Here is a 19740-nt window from a genome sequence, read left to right as displayed (position 1 = left end):
TAATCCCAGTCTGGCACTTAATTTTTCTTCACATCAGGACGTTAGTCTCATTAATTAAATGCCTGATCCCGATTTATTAAGAGTTTTTGAACCCTGAAAACTGGTGGCAACAGTGCTGTAAATCCCATTTTTCACACAGTCTTTTGATAACCTTATTATAGCATGTATTGATCAGATTGTGATGTTGTAATACACGGTTTTGTCAAGTAAATATGGAGTGTATCCATATTGTATCTGCTGTAACGAGATTAACACAGGAACAGAGAAACGATAAAGCATATTGTCACAAGATGATGTCATATAAATACATCTTATGTCACTTTCTCCTCTCTCATCCATCTCCTGTCCCTGCAGGGAGGACCTATAATGATTTGAACCAGTACCCTATCTTCCCTTGGGTGTTGACCAACTATGACTCAGAGGAGCTTGATCTCACTCTGCCTGGAAACTTCAGAGACCTCTCCAAGGTTAGACACACAACACATGATTCACTTTTTTCAATGAGTTGCACAAAGAAGGTGCTCTTAACCCAGGTCAAGCAGTACTACTCACATACTGTACCAAGGCTTAGCAGAAATATCCAGTTAGAATAAAGGGAAGCCTCATAGTATCTCTGTGGATGGAATTTCCTGGATTTCCTCTTTCTACGACGGATCGGAACAGACATGAGCTTGTTAGTTTTATTGTCCAAGCATCGGTCGTGTTGAAAGGAAAAATGGATGATGTGCTCCCTGGAAGGCAAAGAAGATAACTGTATGTATGCTTTCTCTTGTGATCAATGACTTAAGCTGCTTATTTCTCCCTGGACTCTACCAGCCCATCGGCGCGCTGAATCCCAAGCGAGCTGCATTTTACGCGGAACGCTACGAGACGTGGGACGACGACGGCACGCCTCCTCACCACTACACAACCCTGTACTCCACAGCTCATTCAACACTGATGTGGATGCTCAGAATAGTAAGTACCTGCATCACATATCTTAAAAACTTTAACTTTCCAGCAGATGTTAGAAGACACGCCAGAAACCCGAGACTTGTTTTGGAATGAATTCATCTCTTCTTGTTCCTGTAGGAGCCCTTCACAACATTTTTCCTCAACGCTAACGATAACAAGTTTGACCATCCCGAGAGAGCCTTCTCGGGCATCGGCTGCTCGTGGAGGAACTGCCAGAGGGACACGGCTGATGTCAAGGTAAGACATGAGGTTACATTTGGGTTTTTTAGCTAAATAGGTTAAAAATACTGAGTTTGGAAACATAATGTTGCTAGTCATTCTAGTTTTATTTTGAAGTAACTGGGGGGCAGCCGTGGCCAAGAGGTTGGAGAAGCGGCTTGTGATCGGAGGTTCGATTCCCCCACCGGACGGGCAGGGAAAATTTGGGTGTGGTGGAGTGATTAATGCGATAAAATGCTCCCCCTCCTCCATTAGCCGGCTGGTGTGCCCTTGAGCAAGGCACTTAACCCCCCAATATGCTCCCCAGGCGCTTGATGCAGCCCACTGCTCCTGTGTGTGTTTCACTGCATGTAATTTGCCGGGTGTTGCATGTGTGTGTTCAACTAAGAATGGATTAAATGCAGTAGTAAAATTCAGTATGTGTGTATGTAAAAATATATATATACTGCCAATGAAAGTTGATTCTTCTTAAGACAACATACTGTCTAAAGCCCTAGACTTGTGAAGGATATCTAAATTCATTGTAAGTTGGTGAAACCAAGCACACTTGACACAGTTTTGTATCTTTGCAGATTTTGCAAAACCCAGTGATTATTTGAGAAAAGTTATAATATTGATTATTTTTTCTGTTGTGTTCAATAGGAACTGATCCCAGAGTTCTACTATTTGCCCGAGATGTTCGTCAACAGTAACGAGTATGAGCTCGGAGTGCGTGACGATGGAGTCTCTGTGTGTGACGTGGAGCTTCCTGTCTGGGCCAAGAAACCTGAAGACTTTGTCCGCATTAACCGGATGGTGAGAGACGCAGACATTTTTTTACTAAAATGTAAGAACACCACTGAACATATGGTTAAATCTTAACCTCTGTCTGCACCCGTTTCTTTGACCAGGCGCTGGAGAGTGAGTTTGTGTCGTGCCAGCTTCACCAGTGGATTGATCTAATATTCGGCTACAAGCAACGGGGGCCGGAAGCAGTCCGAGCTCTAAACGTGTTCAACTTCTTGTGCTACGAGGGAGCGGTCACCCTGGACAATCTAGATGCTGCGCAGCGTGAGGTCAGTTTGTGGGACAGCGCATCGCTCTTGTTTGACTCACAAACTTATTGTTGCAGTGCAGAAATGTCGCCCTTACAAGTTCTCATGCTGCGGTGATGGTCATGATGCTCTGTCTGTGTGACCGTAGGTGATTGAGAGCCAGATTCAGGCATGCGGTCAGGTCCCCTCCCAGTTGCTGATCGAGCCGCACCCACCTCGCTCCTCCGCCATGCACCTGGTGAGAATATATGCTTACAGAAAACGTCAGCTGCAGAGGCACAGAAATATTGTTACACTTGCTTTTTTGTGAAGTTAGTGTTGTTTAAGAACAACAAAGTTGGAGGGTTCTGAACTTTATCTTATTTGGGAGACATTTTTTGTGATGCATTTTTGCTCAGAATCTACAGCGTGTGCCCCATACGCTACCAAGGTGTGTTTGCGAGAGTTTATTTCAAGCGAATGTGTACTGATGTGTTTTTGCAAGTTCTGCTGCCCTGGTTTCAGCCTCTGTGCTCTCCCTGCTACCCTCAGCAGCACGAGGCCTCAGTGTCTCCACATCAGAGCCATCCATTTCAACCCAAACCTGTCAGTCCTGAACCCTGACCAGCCAGTGCCTCCACCTCCTCTCCTTGGCCCAGAGCCACCCTCAGTGTGTGTACCTGCTCTTACCCTGTGCTCCCACTAATATACCTTTTCCCTTCCCTCCCTCTGTCCCATCTGTTCTGTCTCTCCCTCTACCTCGGTCTCCATTTTCCCTCACCCCTCCTCCTCTCTCCCCTCCCCAACCTTCCCTCCTCGCTCTATGCCCTTCTCTACCCCCCCTTCTCTTCCTTTTTCTTTCTCTGTCTGTCTCACCAGTGTTTCCTTCCCCAGAGCCCTCTGATGTTTAAGGATCAGATGCAGCAGGATGTCATCATGGTGCTCAAGTTCCCCTCCAACTCCCCCGTCACTCACGTCGCAGCCAACACGCTCCCCCACCTCAGCATACCGGCAGCCGTCACCGTCACATGTAGCCGACTGTTTGCCGTCAACCGCTGGCACAACACAGTTGGTGAGTGCCTGTGTGTGTGTGTGTGTGTAGGATGTGTGTTTGATGCTGTTATTGTCAGTTGTTTTCTGTGTAGACACAAATGACATAACATTGCTTTTACTGACGTTAAGTTATGATCATAAAATTCATCCACACACGGAAATAAAATCCCCAAATCCTCACATTTTTTTAAATTACAACACTATGACAGACATTTAGTCATCAAGGAATTTGTTCCAGATTCTCAAATGTGCAGATTTGCTGTTTTTATCTTGGAATAACTTATTAGATTTGTTTTTTATGATTTAAACAGTTCATTTGAAAATATTCATTTAAATCAGATAATAGAAATTATTACCACATGCTGTCCTATTAAGACTTATTTAAAGAAGCTTAGAATCTCAGTGAGATGTTTGTTCATTTCAGTGGTAGATACTGAGCTGTTTGATTTTGGTTTTGTTTTTGGTTTTGTGTTGTGGATGTTTACATAGAAACATTTGTTAATTAAAGCTTCAATCAGCCTCATTAATGCCCTCATTAGCACAGCAGGCCAGCTGCAAGAACAATGGTGGTAATGCAATTATGAAGGGTCGGCTCAAGTGACTTCTGTTATTGATTGCCACATCAGACGCTTATTTTTTTAACATGAGTCAGCACCAGAACACTCAACCAGGGTAATTACATGAAAGGTTATAGTTTATCACTTACCCTTCATTGTTTTACGATGTGTGTGTGTGTCTGACTGTCTGTAATGTTTGACCCTTCGAACCTTCAGGCCTCCGTGGAGCTCCAGGATATTCCCTAGAACAGGCTCATCATCTACCCATTGAGATGGACCCTCTCATAGGTCAGTGCACCTTCTCGTGAGTTAATACTGGACATGTAAACATGAGCGTGTGCAATAATGAAGGCAGCCAGGTAGTCTAGTGGGACCAAAGTTAGCGGATCGCATGATACACTTGGGGTTTTTGTACACGTATTGCTGAGACTGGAGGTTATAAAATATGCAGACGTTAAAAATAAAAACACAGAAACACCTGAGTGATGAATGATCGGGGGAGGATTAGAGTTCACCGGATAGCTCGTTAACCATATTGCATTGCATGAGGACATCGTATGCCCTCATTAACCTGCTATCTTCCTTTCTCCAATGTAGCAAACAACTCAGGCGTGAACAAGCGTCAGATCACGGACCTGGTGGACCAGAGCATCCAGATCAACACACACTGTTTTGTGGTTACTGCTGACAACCGCTACATCCTGGTCTGCGGCTTCTGGGACAAGAGCTTCCGTGTTTACTCCACTGAAACTGGTGGGTTTAGTGTTATGTCAGTGTTCAGATTTTTGTTTAGATGCATTGCCCTAACTTTACATACGCCCCTATGTATGTATTTATTGACCCAGAGATATAAACAGGTGACACTTCCTTGTTAATCCTGTGTTTTTATACTAAAGTTTTTCTATGGCCTGCAAAAGTGTAAGCAGATGGCACACGCTGACCTGCCTGTCTTCCTCCTTCCCCTCCGCAGGAAAGCTAACCCAGATAGTTTTTGGCCACTGGGATGTCGTGACGTGTCTGGCCAGGTCAGAGTCTTACATCGGAGGAGACTGTTACATTGTGTCAGGCTCCAGAGATGCCACTCTTCTTCTTTGGTACTGGAGTGGAAGGCACCACATTATTGGGGACAACCCAAACAACAGTGAGTTGTGACGTGGTACAGACAACATATACGTGAAGGTCTGCCTGTCTCAGAAAACACCAAAGCTGGGTAGTTCCTAATGAGAGGTTTGTGGTAACTTTGTTTGCTCTTCCAGGCGATTACCCTGCTCCCAGGGCGGTACTGACAGGACACGACCACGAGGTGGTGTGTGTGTCTGTATGTGCAGAGCTAGGACTGGTCATCAGTGGAGCTAAAGGTCAGTGAGTCTTCATATGTCTGTTTATTAAGATTTTTTTAAGATTAAAGTGACATATTTATATATTTATGCAGACAGAGTGTGCATTTTTAAGAATTGGTGCTGTGAATGTTGAATAACCCTAAATGGTGTAATATTAAAATGTTAAAACCCTCAAATGCATTTATCATAGCGGCACTGGTACACCCACAAGATAGTCTTTTCTTTGTCTCATCAGAAATAAATCATCTTCTTATTTGGAGATTACTAAAGCCTGGCTGGTTTAGCCTAAATCCACCTTTAGGAGAAAGAAGGAACAAAAGAATAAATCAATCTTTCAAATGATTCCATCCAGCTTTTCTCTCCCTCTACTGCCACCAACAGCTCCAACAGGGCATCTGCACTACAAATAACACTGTGGTTAGGAAGGCACAGCTCTGAAACTGATCGCTGAGGAAAATCTCTGTCATAGCGCAGGCTCATTTATAAGCCTATCAAGTTTTATTTGGCTCTCAGTGTTATCTTGATATTACAGACAGTTAAAGATAAGCGTAGTGAGAGATCATTAAAACGTGAAACGTTTCTACACGACTGGATGAACATGCTCACTGGACTGCATCAAAATTTCGAAGGCAAATTATGGAGCATTTCCTGGAAATAAAAAAAAAACAAAACACAATCTTTCTTTGTTCTTGCTCTACAGAGGGCCCGTGCCTGGTCCACACTATCACAGGGGACTTGCTTAGGGCCCTGGAGGGGCCAGTGCTGTGCCAGCGGCCCCGCCTTATCTCTGTGTCCAGCGAGGGCCACTGCATTATCTACTATGAGAGAGGCCGTTTCTGCAACTTCAGCATAAATGGAAAACTGTTGGCACAAATGGAGGTCAACGATTCCACACGGGTGAGGCTGTCAGAGTTAAAGCTGCTTTTTGTGCACACACTCAAATATTCTTTTTCTTTTATATTTGTGCATGAATAACGTCCAAGCAGTGCGGCATAGTGTTGTCTAACACTCAGGAGCGCTTGAGCCTCTTTTCACCTTTCTCCTTCCTCTTTTTCCCACTCCAGGCGATCCTGTTGAGTAGCGACGGACAGAACTTGGTGACAGGAGGTGACAACGGGGTCGTGGAGGTGTGGCAGGCGTGTGACTTCAAACAGCTTTACATCTACCCAGGCTGTGACGCGGGCATCCGTGCCATGGACCTGTCACATGACCAGAGGTAAAGCAGACTCTGACTCTGACAGACAGTGTGAACCAAAGTCAGGGTTGACTCCTGCTGCTGCTGCTGCTGGAGAAACTGGGTCGTCTGCTGATTGAACAGAAACGGGACGGTTATTTTTCCCAAACCTTAGATGATGTTCGGCGATTGATGTGATAAAAAAAGCTAGACACGTATTTGTGTGGTTTAATTTACACATGTGGCTTTCTGCTTGCTTTGCCCCCTTTAGGACTCTGATCACCGGCATGGCGTCCGGCAGCATTGTGGCGTTCAACATAGACTTCAACCGCTGGCACTACGAACACCAGAACAGGTACTGAGGTGGACAGCGTGAGGAAGAGGAGGCTGGAGAGAGTGAGAGAGGAATAAGAGGGAGAGGATTTGATGCATTCTGCTGTGTATCTGCAACACGGGGGAAACGACAGGTACCGAGGGGAGGGAAGAACAAGTACCGGACCTTAGGCTCTAATCCCCTGAGACGTTTACTAGATTTGAGGACGCGGCAGCGCTGGTGGAGATGATTTTCTCTGTGGACACATGTACGTACACACACGGGTGTAACCACAGACACATAATACCCCGAAGATACACACCAAAACCTGTTAATAAACTAGACAGACTGCAATGGAGATAAAGAGCGAGTCGAGCGGGCCTTGTAGAGGTCGATCATACCTGTACCACTCACAGGACTGGTTGCAGTTGCTGCTGCTGGTACGCTTAATGCTTCACAGACAAAGAACTTAAGTTTTGTTTTCCCTTATATTTTTCCTCTTTATGAGTTTTCTTCTCTACGTTTAGTCTGAGGGAACTTAAGTCTGGGTATTGTTTTGGGTGGACTATAAATTAAGACTCTTTCAATGTGTCTAAACTGATTAGAAATGGTCAGAAGTGAACCAGCCCCACCTACTGTTCACAAACCGGTGCTATTGGCTTGATCTTAAATTCACCCCTGAAAAATTGCCTGGAATTCTAATTTTATTTGAGTTGATTTTATCTGGTTTCCTTTCATTTTATAATGTTAATTTTATTGAATTTTTTTTTTCCTTTTACCTGCAGCAGGGTTAAATCTGATCTTTATGTAAATAAGGCTCTGCTTACTTCAGAGTCTACACTTATTCTTTCACTACACAAACTGCGCTTATCACCTTTAATTTATTAATGACTTGCTGTATGTAAAATATTGTGTAATAATTATTAAAATGTTGACAAGACTGATGGTAATAACGGCGGTGTCGGAGATGGTGATCATTTTGCCAGAGATGGTAACGATAAAGAGATCTTGCCAGTGCCACCGAGGATGACAACCACAAGGCTGACATGATTTCCTTTGTATATTTGGTGATTGTTTTGTCAAATATGTACATATAGTCTTGGTTCAGGCTTGGTGGGAGACTTAATCAGCTGAATAAGACTGAAAGCGCAAAGGAAACCTTCACTTACCCACATTTGTTGATTATTTAAAAAAAGAGAATCAAATCAATGTAAAAGTTTGTTTTGTATTTGCACTTTGCACCAATCACATATCATTATTTATTAGCTTGGTTCTTTCTGGTCGGCTGCCATTTTGTTTAGGTCCATTTTCCCGACGGGATTATTTGTGCATTGATGTTTGTATTTAAAGCGTTGAGCTCATGTGTGATTATTAGGTTTTACAACCTCACAGTTGTAAGCAATATCATGATTCTGTAGCTGATAGAGACGGAGGGAGGAGAGGGGATGAAATGTGAGATGTACGGTATGTGTGAAGCCATCTTGATCAAATGCGCACATGCACATACTCTATCGACAGGTTCAACTTACGTATCCAAAAAAAGGTTAAATATTTTTGGATCTATGAAACCCTAAAAACTATTGTATTCATGTTTTATTGCAAAGATGTAAAATATGACATGTGTGAGTTGAAAAAAAATCATGATAAGAAAAATAAAATATGCAAAGAATTTGATGACTTGACTTTTCATTGGTCACACACTCTGTTTCACTAAAGGGAGTGAGACATCGAGGACGCCTTGTTGTGACATTCACGAGACAGAAGTCAAAAAAGACATCTTCCTTCCTCAGATGTTTCCCGGGATTCTTGAGTGAAAATGTTGCTCTGAACACACTTGGAGGTAAAGGAGAAGAAGAGAGGAGGAGAGCATGAGTGGCATTCATTAAACTTGCAGACAAAAGACACCTTCACTGCACTGCACAGCAAATCGTGCAAGGTACAGTATCAAGGTAAGTGTAAAAACACGTGTCCCACAGGTTGGAAAAGAAAAAAAAAATGATTCATTTGTTTTGTATCTTCACTGGGTGATGTCTGTGTTTGCAGGAGCAGGACTGAAAATGAATGGTCTAATTGAGGTGGGGAAAAAGACTAGCGTGTTTTATTATCATCAGACTGAAACGTTGAGTTTTCTTCTGGGTTATCATTTCAGTCTTGCCTCTTTTATGCTACATTAAACCTAAATGTTCTGGACATAATATCCTCTTGAGGAACACTGTCATTCTGTCGTCTAAACTTAGAGTTGAAACTAGAAAGAAGGATCGTTATGTTCCCATCTTAAGTCTGAGATTACAACTGTTTAATTGTTGCTTTTATGTGTTTGAATCCATTCAGTGCGTGTACATTTATATTCTAGTAATTTACTGTATTAATTCAAGGATTATACAACCAGTAAATACCTAAACTATACTACGGTCCTTAACTCTGCTTATGCTGTAAGTGAACAGAGTGTTCTCGGTTAACACGGTTTGTGACTCCATGTGCCATTTGTCACGATTAAGGCTTTGCAGCAGACCTCGTTTGGGAGCCAAGGAGTTTGGTTGGTACAGTACAATCACCTCAAAAGCATAAATTAACGTGAGAACAAAGAGGATTTGTGAAGAAGAACCCAAGCACATCTGACTTCTTGTATTGTTCGTAGCCTCGTGGCTGTCGTCGGTGCTCTCTGAGCCTTCGGCTGTTATTGTATTTCATGAAAGAGATGAATGAACCTTTTACAGATCTTTCATTCTGAATGCTGAATGTTATGTTTGTTGCCAAAGAAATTACATCTCATTCAGATGAAAATGATATATTTTGAGCAGAACCAACTACTACTTTAGCTTAATCCTGACATACAGATGAGGCTGACAGCTGCTCAGAGCTCTCATGCTTCAGTCACTATGGAGACTGTGAGCCGACAGCATATGAGCTGACAGCCAAGAAAGCGTAATCTGTTACAGTGGTAGACCTGTCTTTCAGGACCAGAATTTCATCTTGTTGTCAATGCCACTTTTGACCTGCTCTTTCTGTAGCTGCAGTCAGCGGCTGACTGCCTGTCAATAGACGCAACCCTCATTTCTTTCTCACCTTGACATCCTCAGCCAGACATCTTGAGCAATCTTCTTTCCCCAGGAAGCGTGAAGAAATTTGCTATTTGCTTTTGTCTTAAAGGTATCCTTTGTTACAGCATCTCAAAGGCTTTCTGAACAACTCAGGCACAAGCATGCATTTATGTTCAAAGTAATAGTCTTTAATGTTATTGTAATTCTGATCTTGCAATGTAGTCTACAGACACTATGAGTCATGCTGTACACAGCATCACTTGAGAGCAATGCTAGTTGTTCTACGGTAAATGTAACAAGTAGAATACAAGAAATTAGTTATGCAAAAACGAAGGGGGGAGATAACAGTTATTTCCTGGCTTCATTTGTCTTGTTTGATAAATCAAGCCTCAGAAGGGTTCAGTCACTCTCACCCATCAAGACCTCTTCATCACAATCATGAGCTATATTTCTCCTGCGCCCATGCAAATTGCATGAAAACATCAGAAACGCAGGGCGACTGGGATTAGAATATGCATGCATGGTGTGTATGCCATGCTGCCTGTGTGGCTGTGTTTTCTGTCACAGTGAGGAGTGGGCCTCTGTGTGCTTTCATGTGTTTGCGTGCTTGCCTGTTGTTGCGTGCGTGCATGGTGAAATGCAGTTGGACATATGTGTATGTATGTCCATGTGTCCGTATACGTGCTCCCTCTCATCTCCCTCAGGTGGACAGTGAGGAGATGGTGGACCTCTGAGATGAGATGCTGCAGATCTCCATGTTGGTGAAGGAGCTCCCTCCTTCGCTGCTGCAGTCGGGGACAGAAGAAGAGGAGGAGATGATGTTCTTCAGCCTGTGGAGGGAGATGATCAACAGGCTCAGCAGGAACACCAGCAGGCCGAGGAAGAGCCACACGTAAACATAAACGTTGCCCGGACGTCCTGGTGAAGAGGCAGCCGCCGACGTGGAACCAGAGGTTGGGGAGAAACGCAGGAAGGTTCCGTTGTCTGTTGAAGAGTTTCCAGTCTGATTATGGCCTATAAATGGGGCATCCATCCCTGACATCCTGGCTGATGTTCAGCATAAATTTGCATGAAAGAAAAAGAAAGATGAGTGAGATTTATTTTGAAATTGAAAAAATAAAAACAACAACCAAGAAACAAAAGCAAAAAACCACACAAAAAAAGTTCAACATTCAGAATTGAAAAAGACAATTTTTTTTGTCTCATGAAGCTGCCAGAATTTCTCCCTCCAGGACTCTTTTAGCATGTTTGAAACTTGCTAACACAAAAGCTTTCATCCACATCCTCAGCTTTGGCTGAGATTAAGAGGAAGACTGAGAGAGCACGTCTGCAATCCTCATTCAGGGCCAACAACTCACTTCAAGAGCCCCAGCAACAGAACAGACTTCTATCAAATAATATTGCAAATAATATTGATTTCTTTTTGCCCTCTCTGAGCACCAAATAGAGAGTTCAGGGAAATGAAGAACCTCCAAATTGACTTAGAAATAATCAGCTGTTAAAAGAAAGTCTTTTATTGCATTGCCTCAGATAGTTAATCTCACATGTGACATTCAAAATAAATGTCTGAAAACACTTCTTAGTGCTAGGAAGGAAATTATAAACTGCAGATACATAACTTGGGAAAAGATAATATAACGTATTATAGAATGATATACCAAATATAATGCATGACACGAAACACCCTTAATCACATAATGCACTTTCACTGCACATGCATCAACACAGTGAGGAGTGACAATATAAAGGCAAGAATTGCTACATGAACAGTAAAAGTTAGTTCAAAGAGAGAATGTTTTTTAAAATTTATGGGTGAGTTCCTTGCAAATAAATAAATAAATAAATAAAATCCTATGGATGCTGGTCTGTTGCAGTCATCAAATATGACTGGTTTGGAAGGGAGTGCAGCATACTGCAGGAGCCTTCCTGACTGAAATGAGGAGGAACAGCAGGGGGCGTGCTTGGCTCACTGTATACCTGTCAGACTTGGTGCCTGGAGCTGTGGATGTTCATAAATGAAGGCATCCTTATCTGATGAAATTAAACTCCTCATAATCAGCTTTCACAAAGACAGCTGAGAGCCATTCCTCCTCCACTGCATATTAACTGCTAATAATGTTCCACTTCAAATTACTGCGTGGCAAGAAGCTGAATAGAAGATGTGACTGAGCGTTGTCAAGTAGAAACTGTGTTGGTAAGGGACAGAGGGGGGCTGTTTTGTGTTTGGTTAGGCCAGCCTTGTGTCTTGACTTGATCTATGATGGCGGAGAAAGACACTTCAAAGGGAGGAATAATAGACCATGACCAGAATAAAAGCAAGAGGTCAGCACACAGTCACAGTGGTGTGTGCTCATTTCTCTCTTATCCGCCTGCCTTACCCTACTTCCTCTCCATCTAATGGTTATGGATTTCACCATGGATCATATGTGTGCCTTGCTACATTATAGTCTGTGGAGTGACAATATTGCGTGCTGGGCCCCTGAGGGGACCAGTGTCACTATGTGAAGACTAGTTAGGAAAACACATGCATATTAGAAGCCACCCGTGTCAAAACTTGTATTCTTACTGTATTTTTTTGTACCAGTGACAGCACTAGAGACTGTACAAGTGAAATGAACTACAGTATAAACTTTTGGGTCAGAAATAATAGGCTACTGTGAATTTGATCTTACATGCAGGGATGGGATATGGTGAGCCATCGACGATTTGCAGACTAAAGTTTGCATCAGCATTCACAATTAGCATAAACAGTTCACAATGTAAAATCATTATCATTAATAGTCATTTGGAGCTAATAAATTTGAGTAAAATGTTAGTTAATGTTAGCTTGAAGTGTTGTGTTTTAGTGTTAGGAACATTGCTAGTAGACAAGCAGTGAGCTATCAGAGCCAAACCTGTGAGTCCATAGATAGTTGAGTATGCTGGAAAGCCAGGCTTAATTTATTACTCAGCTAGCAAAGATAAGAAGGTATCATGACTAGCTGAACCTAATTAAGTCATGTAATGAATGCAATAAATGTGTAACATGTGGTTTTCAACCTGTGAAACAGTTTGCTGGGACAGTGGAGCGTGGAGAGTTTTGTTCACGTAGGTGCGAAGTTAATCAGAATCAGCTTTAGTGGACGAGTATGCGTACACAAAAACTCTACGTAAACACAATATACACTGTAAGGGTAATGCTTTACACTTGGCTTCACTACCCATTATTTTACCATTGTATCTACTGAACTGTTAGTTTCGCTATGTCTGATAAGCCCTGCAGACTTGAAGGGTGAACCCCAAACTATTACGAGTTTGCTGTTTCATGTCTCTGTGGTTGGTTCATCTTTTTCGCTCTGTCAAAATACCAAAACGTTTGCTTGTTTTTTTATAGTTAAAAATGTAATTTTCTGCATGTATGTTAAAAAATTATCACATCACTGGTCATAAGAAAACTCTGTGGTGTGTCATTGTAAGTTCTGTCTGATGTTCTGCTGCTGTTTGTTGTTATGGGGTTATACGAGCTTGTTTTATTCACCCTGACAACAATTTAATTTACTGTTAATTAGAAAAATAAATCTACTTTGTTTGGACTGTACCCACCATGGCACTGAGATGGGAAAAGCTCCCAAGGATGCTCAGCTCAGGTTTCCCATGGGCCCAGCATAACACAGCCCAGTTAAGGGAGACGACAGAGCACGCTGACGTGATGAACTCGCCTGTCGTCATTAATGCACTGCACTAGTTTGGAGCCAGCGTGTCATTCTGAGCCCCAAACAAACGTCAGTCTTGGTACAAAACTTTCACATGTCATAATGTCACTTTTGAAGTTTAAGTAAACCACTCTGTCCCCAAACTCTTTTCTTCTCAGCTTATTCACACTCTGTCATTTTCTTTGCCCTTCTCTCCATTTGTCTCTCTGGATGGTACAGTTGACAAGATCTCTGCTCTCTTTAATTTACAGGCCACTGTACCTTCAGAGAGATTCGCAGCATAATGAGGAGGGATGAATTAGACTGCTCTCTCTTTCTATCACTGCTTGCTCTCTTGCACCCGACTGTTTTCTTTATCAAAGACTCCCTGCGGTTCTGCCAGTCCAATAAAAACACTGTCTTGCCACTTTGTTGACTTATATTGTCTCTTTCTCTGGAGAGACTGGACGACTTGAAGTATTAATATTCACTGCCCATGCTCTGCTCTTCCCTCCTCCACTGCCTTCTAACTATGTATCTTTTGTTGGGGGTTTTTTCTCCATTCTCAAACAGTCAACACGTTCATATGTTTATGTATAATTTTCATTGGTAAAATTTGAAATTCTAAATTCCACCTCCACTTTACAATTCTAGCTCGAAAATGTGTCAGTAATCAGTAATGTCCCTGTCAGAAATGACCCTGAATGTGACACTGAACCTCTGTCTGTTGCCTCACTCGGCATTTCTCTCTGATTTCTTCTCCTCCGCCACCTTTTCCTTTTCCGTGTCTTACCCACCCTCGACCTCTTGTCGCTCCCTCCTACTCTTTCCTGCTCTGTATAGGTTGCTGTCGTTAATGATATGTTGTTTTGAAATCTGTGATGAAGCTTGTTCATTGTGAGCTGAAGTGGCTGATAATTGGATTTAATGATGCTTTTTGTATCCAGGCAACAAGGTACATTCAGTTCTTTTTCAAGCTAATCTACTTAGAGAGGGCAGGCCATGCAGTCCCATTGAGGCTGAAGAGGTCAGACATACACATACACGCCTACATATAATAAATACCTGTGCTTATTTTCCTTAGAAATAGAAACAAGTGTGATACAGAGAACACCAAGGGCTAATTGGGGAAAGTGATGTGTCTTTGTGGAAGAAAATTATATAAATTCTGAAAGTGTCTTGTTTTTTAAAGACATGTTGGATCTCAGTTTATTCTTGTCTCTATGTCGACAGTCTTCTGCATTATGTGTTTCCTGCCGAGCAGCACAGCTACACCTTCTCCTGTATGCTTCCATCTCGAAGTGTCGCTGCCCTCTCCTGTTGAAGATTTCATGCCAGTTTCGCTCCCACTCGTGCACTTCTACTTCATCGCAACAAGGTGAGAAATTAAACCATAGAGATCAAGATTTTTAGGCGGTTTAATATGCTCTTTTAATCATCGTTATCATCTCTCCGTTTTTCCAAGTTTCATTTTTCTCTAAAATATGGTTTTCTGCAGTCATGCCTCTCTCGCTAGCTGTAGTCTCGAGTTGACCCTCAGGCATCCTGAAGACTAGCCTGACTTTGGTCAGCTCTTTGATCAGCTGAGCTGGAGCCTCCCTTTGCTTCTCTTCTGGCTCTCAGAAATGAACTTGATTTTTATTTTTTTTGTGTGTCTTGAATCTCTGCAACAAGAACCTGCCTTAATATCAGCTCTTCCTTAGTGTTTTGTTTTGGGTCAGTAGACCTCAGGTCCTCTTTATCAGCTCCAAAACACATACTCACCATTGTTTGAACAACCCGATACTTAGACCGCACTGATAAAAAGCTTTGTATAAATGGATTTTTTTTCCCACACATCCATCCATCCATCCATTTTCTATTCCGCTTATCTGTCAGGGTCGCAGGGGGCTGGAGCCTATCCCAGTTGACTACAGGCGAGAGGCGGGGTACATCCTGGACTGGTCGCCAGTCAATCGCAGGGCCAATACACAAAGACAGACAACCACACACTCTCACGCTCACACCTAGGGGCAATGTTGAGTAGCCAATTAACCTAACATGCATGTTTTTGGGGGGGGGTTGTGGGTGGAAGCCGGAGTACCCGGAGAAAACCCACGCAGGCACAGGGAGAACATGCAAACTCCATATTGAAGGGCCCAGACCGGGATTCGAACCTGGAACCCTCTTGCTATGAGGTGACAGCGCTATTTCACACATACAGCAACATCAAAACATGATTAAGTTAAGGTGAAGGTCTGACATGGAGGTCCTCCGATGGCTCTAAATCTCTGTGATGTTTGTTCGTTAAGACTTCAGCTGATGCTGGGCTCACACCCACTCAGGTGACATTTCAGCTGCATCTCTCTCTTAAGCATGAATGCTGACCTGGATGTTGGAGGCTGCTGGTAGCTGCTCCTCTGAGAGGCTACAGCAACTGGCCTGAATGGTCCTCAGGAGTCAGTGTTGCTCCTTGAGACTGAACATCGCCAGAGCGTGAGGTTCTTTGACATTTACTTGACTTACACCTCAGTCCTTCTTTAACAAGTTAACACAGAAAAAGTCATTTCCCCTCAGTCCCAGTCAGGGCCATGAAAAGTTCAGGCATTTTGACACTTTTCTGCCTTTCAGTCTGCTTATTCTCCTGTTTCCTTCTTGGTCTACCAGCCTGGGGCTCATCAGTGGGTTCATACAAAAGTTCTCTATACTTTTCACTCAGCTATGACTTTTCTCTGATGATGTATTTCTTTTTTTTTTTTCTTCTTTTTTTTTTGAGTGTCAGCATTGCCCTCTTGGCTATGTCGAGAGCTTTTAATATATTTTGTATATCCTTGGCTATCTCAGCAGCACACTCTCCAGACCGGGCTGCCTTGAGCAAATTCTTCTTCATGAGTTTCATAGCTTTCTTCTTTCTCTCTCTCTCTCTGTCTGCTCCACTTTTGCTTGTTTGGTCTTGACTTGAGCATATGTTCAGTCCGCCGCTCGTGTGCATCTATAGACGGTGGACCTTGACTTCCAAAGCTCCCTTTAGTCCTGATCAAACTCCTTTCCTGAGCTGCGCAATCTCTGCAAGACACTGTTCAAACAATCTCATCCTCTGCTGGCGGAACACGTTCGGCTGAACTCCTCCTGAGACACTGTGCCGAGAAGCTTCCTCTGCTCCAGTTTCTCAATCTGTTCTTCACCCTCATTCGTTTTTTCATCATCTTATAATCTTTCTTGCTGTCAGTGCTGGGCGCGGTTTGTCTTATCTAATGTGTTCTGTCCACACAAATATACTGTACTCTTACAATATATTTTGCACAGTTCTATTGCCTTATGTGTATTTGTCTAAAGTGTTTTGTACAGAGTGTATCTGTGTCTAATGCGTTTTAACACTGCCATTGCTGTACATGCCTTTCAATTTTATGCTCTAAATGCATTATCAGAGAGATTATCGACCAGGTAATGGGAAATTTTATACCATCACCTTTCAGCCTATAATGAAATTATAACTGATAAACAGAGCTGCTAATATGAAGCCAAATAGCTGATACGGTAGGTGACGGTATGCACCTTTAAATTAGTTTGCCATCTGCCACTAAATAAATGGAAGAAGGAGAAGACGAAGATGAGCAGCACGCTGTTGTTGCGCTCATGACGTCAAACTGCTGCACCTGAGCAGAGCCACTAAGTGCAGGCTAGAGAGCCAAACACGTTGTCACCGGTGTGAACGTGCTTTACAGTTTCAAACATAAACAACACGATCGCAATAAATGTTCAGAGAGGAGCGAAAAAGTCTACAAGTTCTAACACAACAAATCTTATTAGAGCTGTGGAGTATTAAATCATCCATCTTTACATCTTAACCTCAGGTCTACATTATTTACAGGTTGTGAGTTTCTTGTGAAATGTGAAAGTGTCGATTATTTTATCAGTACTGGCCATTAGGAGCAGGTTATTGGTATCTGGTTATTGATTATTGGTATCTTTTGATCATAAATACATAATGTACATTCCTATCAACCAGTTTTAATACTGTGACTGTGAAATCATGAAATATAGCATTTTGTTTTCAGAGGTAAAAATTTAACGATTTGGTGTTTGGTGTAACACATTTAATTTGTCCATATAATTTTTTATCTTGTGAAGATCAATACACAGATCAATACAGATCAAGATCCATTTTAAATTCACAGCTGCTACATTCCAGGCTAAACACATACAGCCTTTGACTTTACTTTTCTAATTAAGACCTTATAGCCTTTTTTGGTCACAGAAAATACTGCAATAGTTACAGTCCAAAATATAAATATTAACCAAAAAGCCTTAACTCAACCTTAACCAGAGACACATTCTGCTGGCTGTTCTGGTCTGGTATTAGCGCTTCACTTAATGAATAATGGACAAGATCCACATGTGGGGAAATGTCATGGCATTTGGGCCAGATTCTTTTGTGTGTGTGTGTGTGTGTGTGTGTGTGTGTGTGTGTGCATACATTCTCACACTGTATTCACGTCACATGCCTGAACAGACAAAAAAACGAGTTGAGCCTATAGCACCAATATCGTTCACATGCATGCACATAAGATTTCCATGCACACACAGGCACAGACGTTCAGTTTCAGCTCAAACAACAGATCGCCAATAGATACAAGTCGCTTGAATTTCGAACATGTTAAGTATCTCATATTCTGAACCAGATCAACTGAAAACAGACCTGAGGCTCAACCTCATGAATTCCAAATTGCCTCTGCAGCCCCAAAATACCACAGATAACCCACTTAGGGGTCAGAGATAAGCAGGAATGATGAAAGTATGAAGAAAGAGAAGTTTCAGTGTGCAGCAGAATAGAAGAGTCAACCACTTCCCCACTGTTATTTAGCACGACACCAAACAGTCTCCTCAGTTTGGATTGGATTGCTACCGATCCTACAACACAATAAACTAATGTTTTTATTCATTACGTTCACATTTGAATGACAAAATCTCGCGGCACACCTGAGCGCAGTCAGAGCCACACCAGGAGTGGAGCACCACCGTCCAGCTGTTTCTCTCGGATATTCAGTGCACTGAAGTAAGGATTCCTAAAAGCCAAATGGGACTGAGTTCTCAAAGGTGCTGCAAAGGGCTTATCCTGACCGTCAGAAAGGTGCCATGAGTTAACACAGTTCTAGTAAGAACAGCAAGTACTGGTAGATTTTTTTGGTCATTGGCCAGTGTAGACAATGAGCTCTTTTGATGTCTGAATGTGTGTGTGTGTGTGTTAGTGCCCGTTACTTCATCTCTATGGTGAAGTGTATTTTTATGCCTCGTTCTCATATTTGTTAATTACTCCTGATACTTCAGAGTGCAGTTGCCAGTGAATCTGTGTGTGTGCAGCTCTTGTTCACCGTCTTCATTATGATGAACAGGCTGAGTCATACATTATTTTAAAACCCAAACAAGCCCTGCTCTTGTTCTCATTGCCCTGAAAAGACACTTTTCAAGCCCTCCTCCTTTTTCTCCTCAAATCTTGAGGCACAATTGCTTCACTCATTGCTCACTCCTTCCCTCTTTTTCTCAGCTGCCACAAAAGAAGCTTGTTTATTTCCCAGTTCAGTGAATGCCATGAATTCTTCCTGCACTTTACCTTTAATTTTTTTTCCTGCAAGTCTCATTTCTCTCTGTTCGTTTTACTGTTTCATCTTCCCTTCGTGTCTTCTCTGCAATAGTGTTTATTCTCTCACTGATGCTCTACAGTCAGTGATAATGCACTGAATAAAGTTGCTGGCAACTAAAAAAGAGAGAGGCACATTTGAGGTGAATAATGGCTGTGTGTATCCAGCAGGATTCCCATCTCACAGATCAGACTAACACCGTCCTCGCTCTTAAAAACAATTTGGAAGCATTTCATAATAAAAAAAAAACAAAGCAGCCTAACGCATCAGAAGCATACAGAAAATTGTTGGCAATAAAAGAGGAATACTTACAGACCTTTGTGTGTGTGAGGCAGCTCCTCCTCACTCAGGTTCACGTTGTGCAGAGATACATCCCGTTGTGTTTGGTCTTTCAGCCGAGCAGACCAAATCTGTTGCCCCTGAGATCTTCCCTACAAGCCTGCCCTCTCTCTCTCTCTCTCTCTCTCTCTCTCTCTCTCTCTCTCCCTCGTTGTGTGTGTATGTGTGTGTGTGTGTGTGTGTGTCATTCAGTGTGACACACCAACCCTCACTCAGAAACAAACACCACAAGCACTGCAGCTGGAGTAGATGCTTTCAGATGTGGATGGATTCTCTCTATGAATGGACTCACATTTAAAAGGGAACACACACATACATGAGCTCTGTAACTAATGAATGATACTGATGGGTTGTTTTAGGGTTTGTTTTTTTTTGCCTTTCTTGAAAAGAGGTGAAGAGGAGAGATGAGAGGGTGCAGTGCTCACTCTAATCCCATCTCCTCCCCCCT

The 19740-nt window shown here is 42.5% G+C and overlaps 2 protein-coding genes across 24 annotated transcripts in view; one reads left to right on the top strand and one right to left on the bottom strand.

Moving 5' to 3' along the window:
• Positions 1 to 8286, top strand: part of nbeaa (neurobeachin a) — an 86793-nt gene extending 78507 nt beyond the window's left edge. For 14 of the 21 annotated variants that reach the window (XM_046410681.1, XM_046410682.1, XM_046410694.1 and 11 more), the window contains 14 exons: positions 355 to 467; positions 817 to 957; positions 1072 to 1191; positions 1816 to 1968; positions 2064 to 2228; positions 2356 to 2445; positions 3066 to 3258; positions 4013 to 4084; positions 4394 to 4549; positions 4767 to 4937; positions 5053 to 5154; positions 5837 to 6033; positions 6201 to 6352; positions 6582 to 8286. In XM_046410681.1, the coding sequence (XP_046266637.1) occupies positions 355 to 467; positions 817 to 957; positions 1072 to 1191; positions 1816 to 1968; positions 2064 to 2228; positions 2356 to 2445; positions 3066 to 3258; positions 4013 to 4084; positions 4394 to 4549; positions 4767 to 4937; positions 5053 to 5154; positions 5837 to 6033; positions 6201 to 6352; positions 6582 to 6672 (1916 nt within the window). In that variant the 3' untranslated portion in view covers positions 6673 to 8286. The remainder of the gene's footprint in view (positions 1 to 354; positions 468 to 816; positions 958 to 1071; positions 1192 to 1815; positions 1969 to 2063; positions 2229 to 2355; positions 2446 to 3065; positions 3259 to 4012; positions 4085 to 4393; positions 4550 to 4766; positions 4938 to 5052; positions 5155 to 5836; positions 6034 to 6200; positions 6353 to 6581) is intronic. The other 7 variants (XM_046410695.1, XM_046410689.1, XM_046410688.1 and 4 more) reach the window with 1 other exon arrangement.
• Positions 8287 to 9839: 1553 nt separating this feature from the next.
• LOC124070739 (serine-rich and transmembrane domain-containing protein 1) lies at positions 9840 to 19395 on the bottom strand. 3 transcript variants are annotated; one of them, XM_046410925.1, is made up of 2 exons: positions 19270 to 19395; positions 9840 to 10711 (listed from the first exon to the last, which is right to left on the bottom strand). In XM_046410925.1, exon 2 carries the CDS (start codon positions 10704 to 10706, stop codon positions 10365 to 10367), a length of 342 nt encoding a protein of 113 aa, XP_046266881.1. In that variant the 5' UTR covers positions 10707 to 10711; positions 19270 to 19395; the 3' UTR covers positions 9840 to 10364. The 3 variants fall into 3 exon arrangements, with proteins under 3 accessions (XP_046266881.1, XP_046266882.1, XP_046266880.1); XM_046410926.1 differs by having other exon boundaries at positions 19266 to 19389; XM_046410924.1 differs by lacking the exon at positions 19270 to 19395 and adding an exon at positions 14072 to 14207.
• Between the last annotated feature and the right edge of the window lie 345 nt (positions 19396 to 19740).

The sequence above is a fragment of the Scatophagus argus genome, chromosome 14, assembly GCF_020382885.2.
Source record: "Scatophagus argus isolate fScaArg1 chromosome 14, fScaArg1.pri, whole genome shotgun sequence".
Classification (NCBI taxonomy): domain Eukaryota; kingdom Metazoa; phylum Chordata; class Actinopteri; family Scatophagidae; genus Scatophagus; species Scatophagus argus.
Note: the sequence above shows the minus strand (reverse complement) of the source record. Positions and strands in the feature narration are given on the sequence as shown.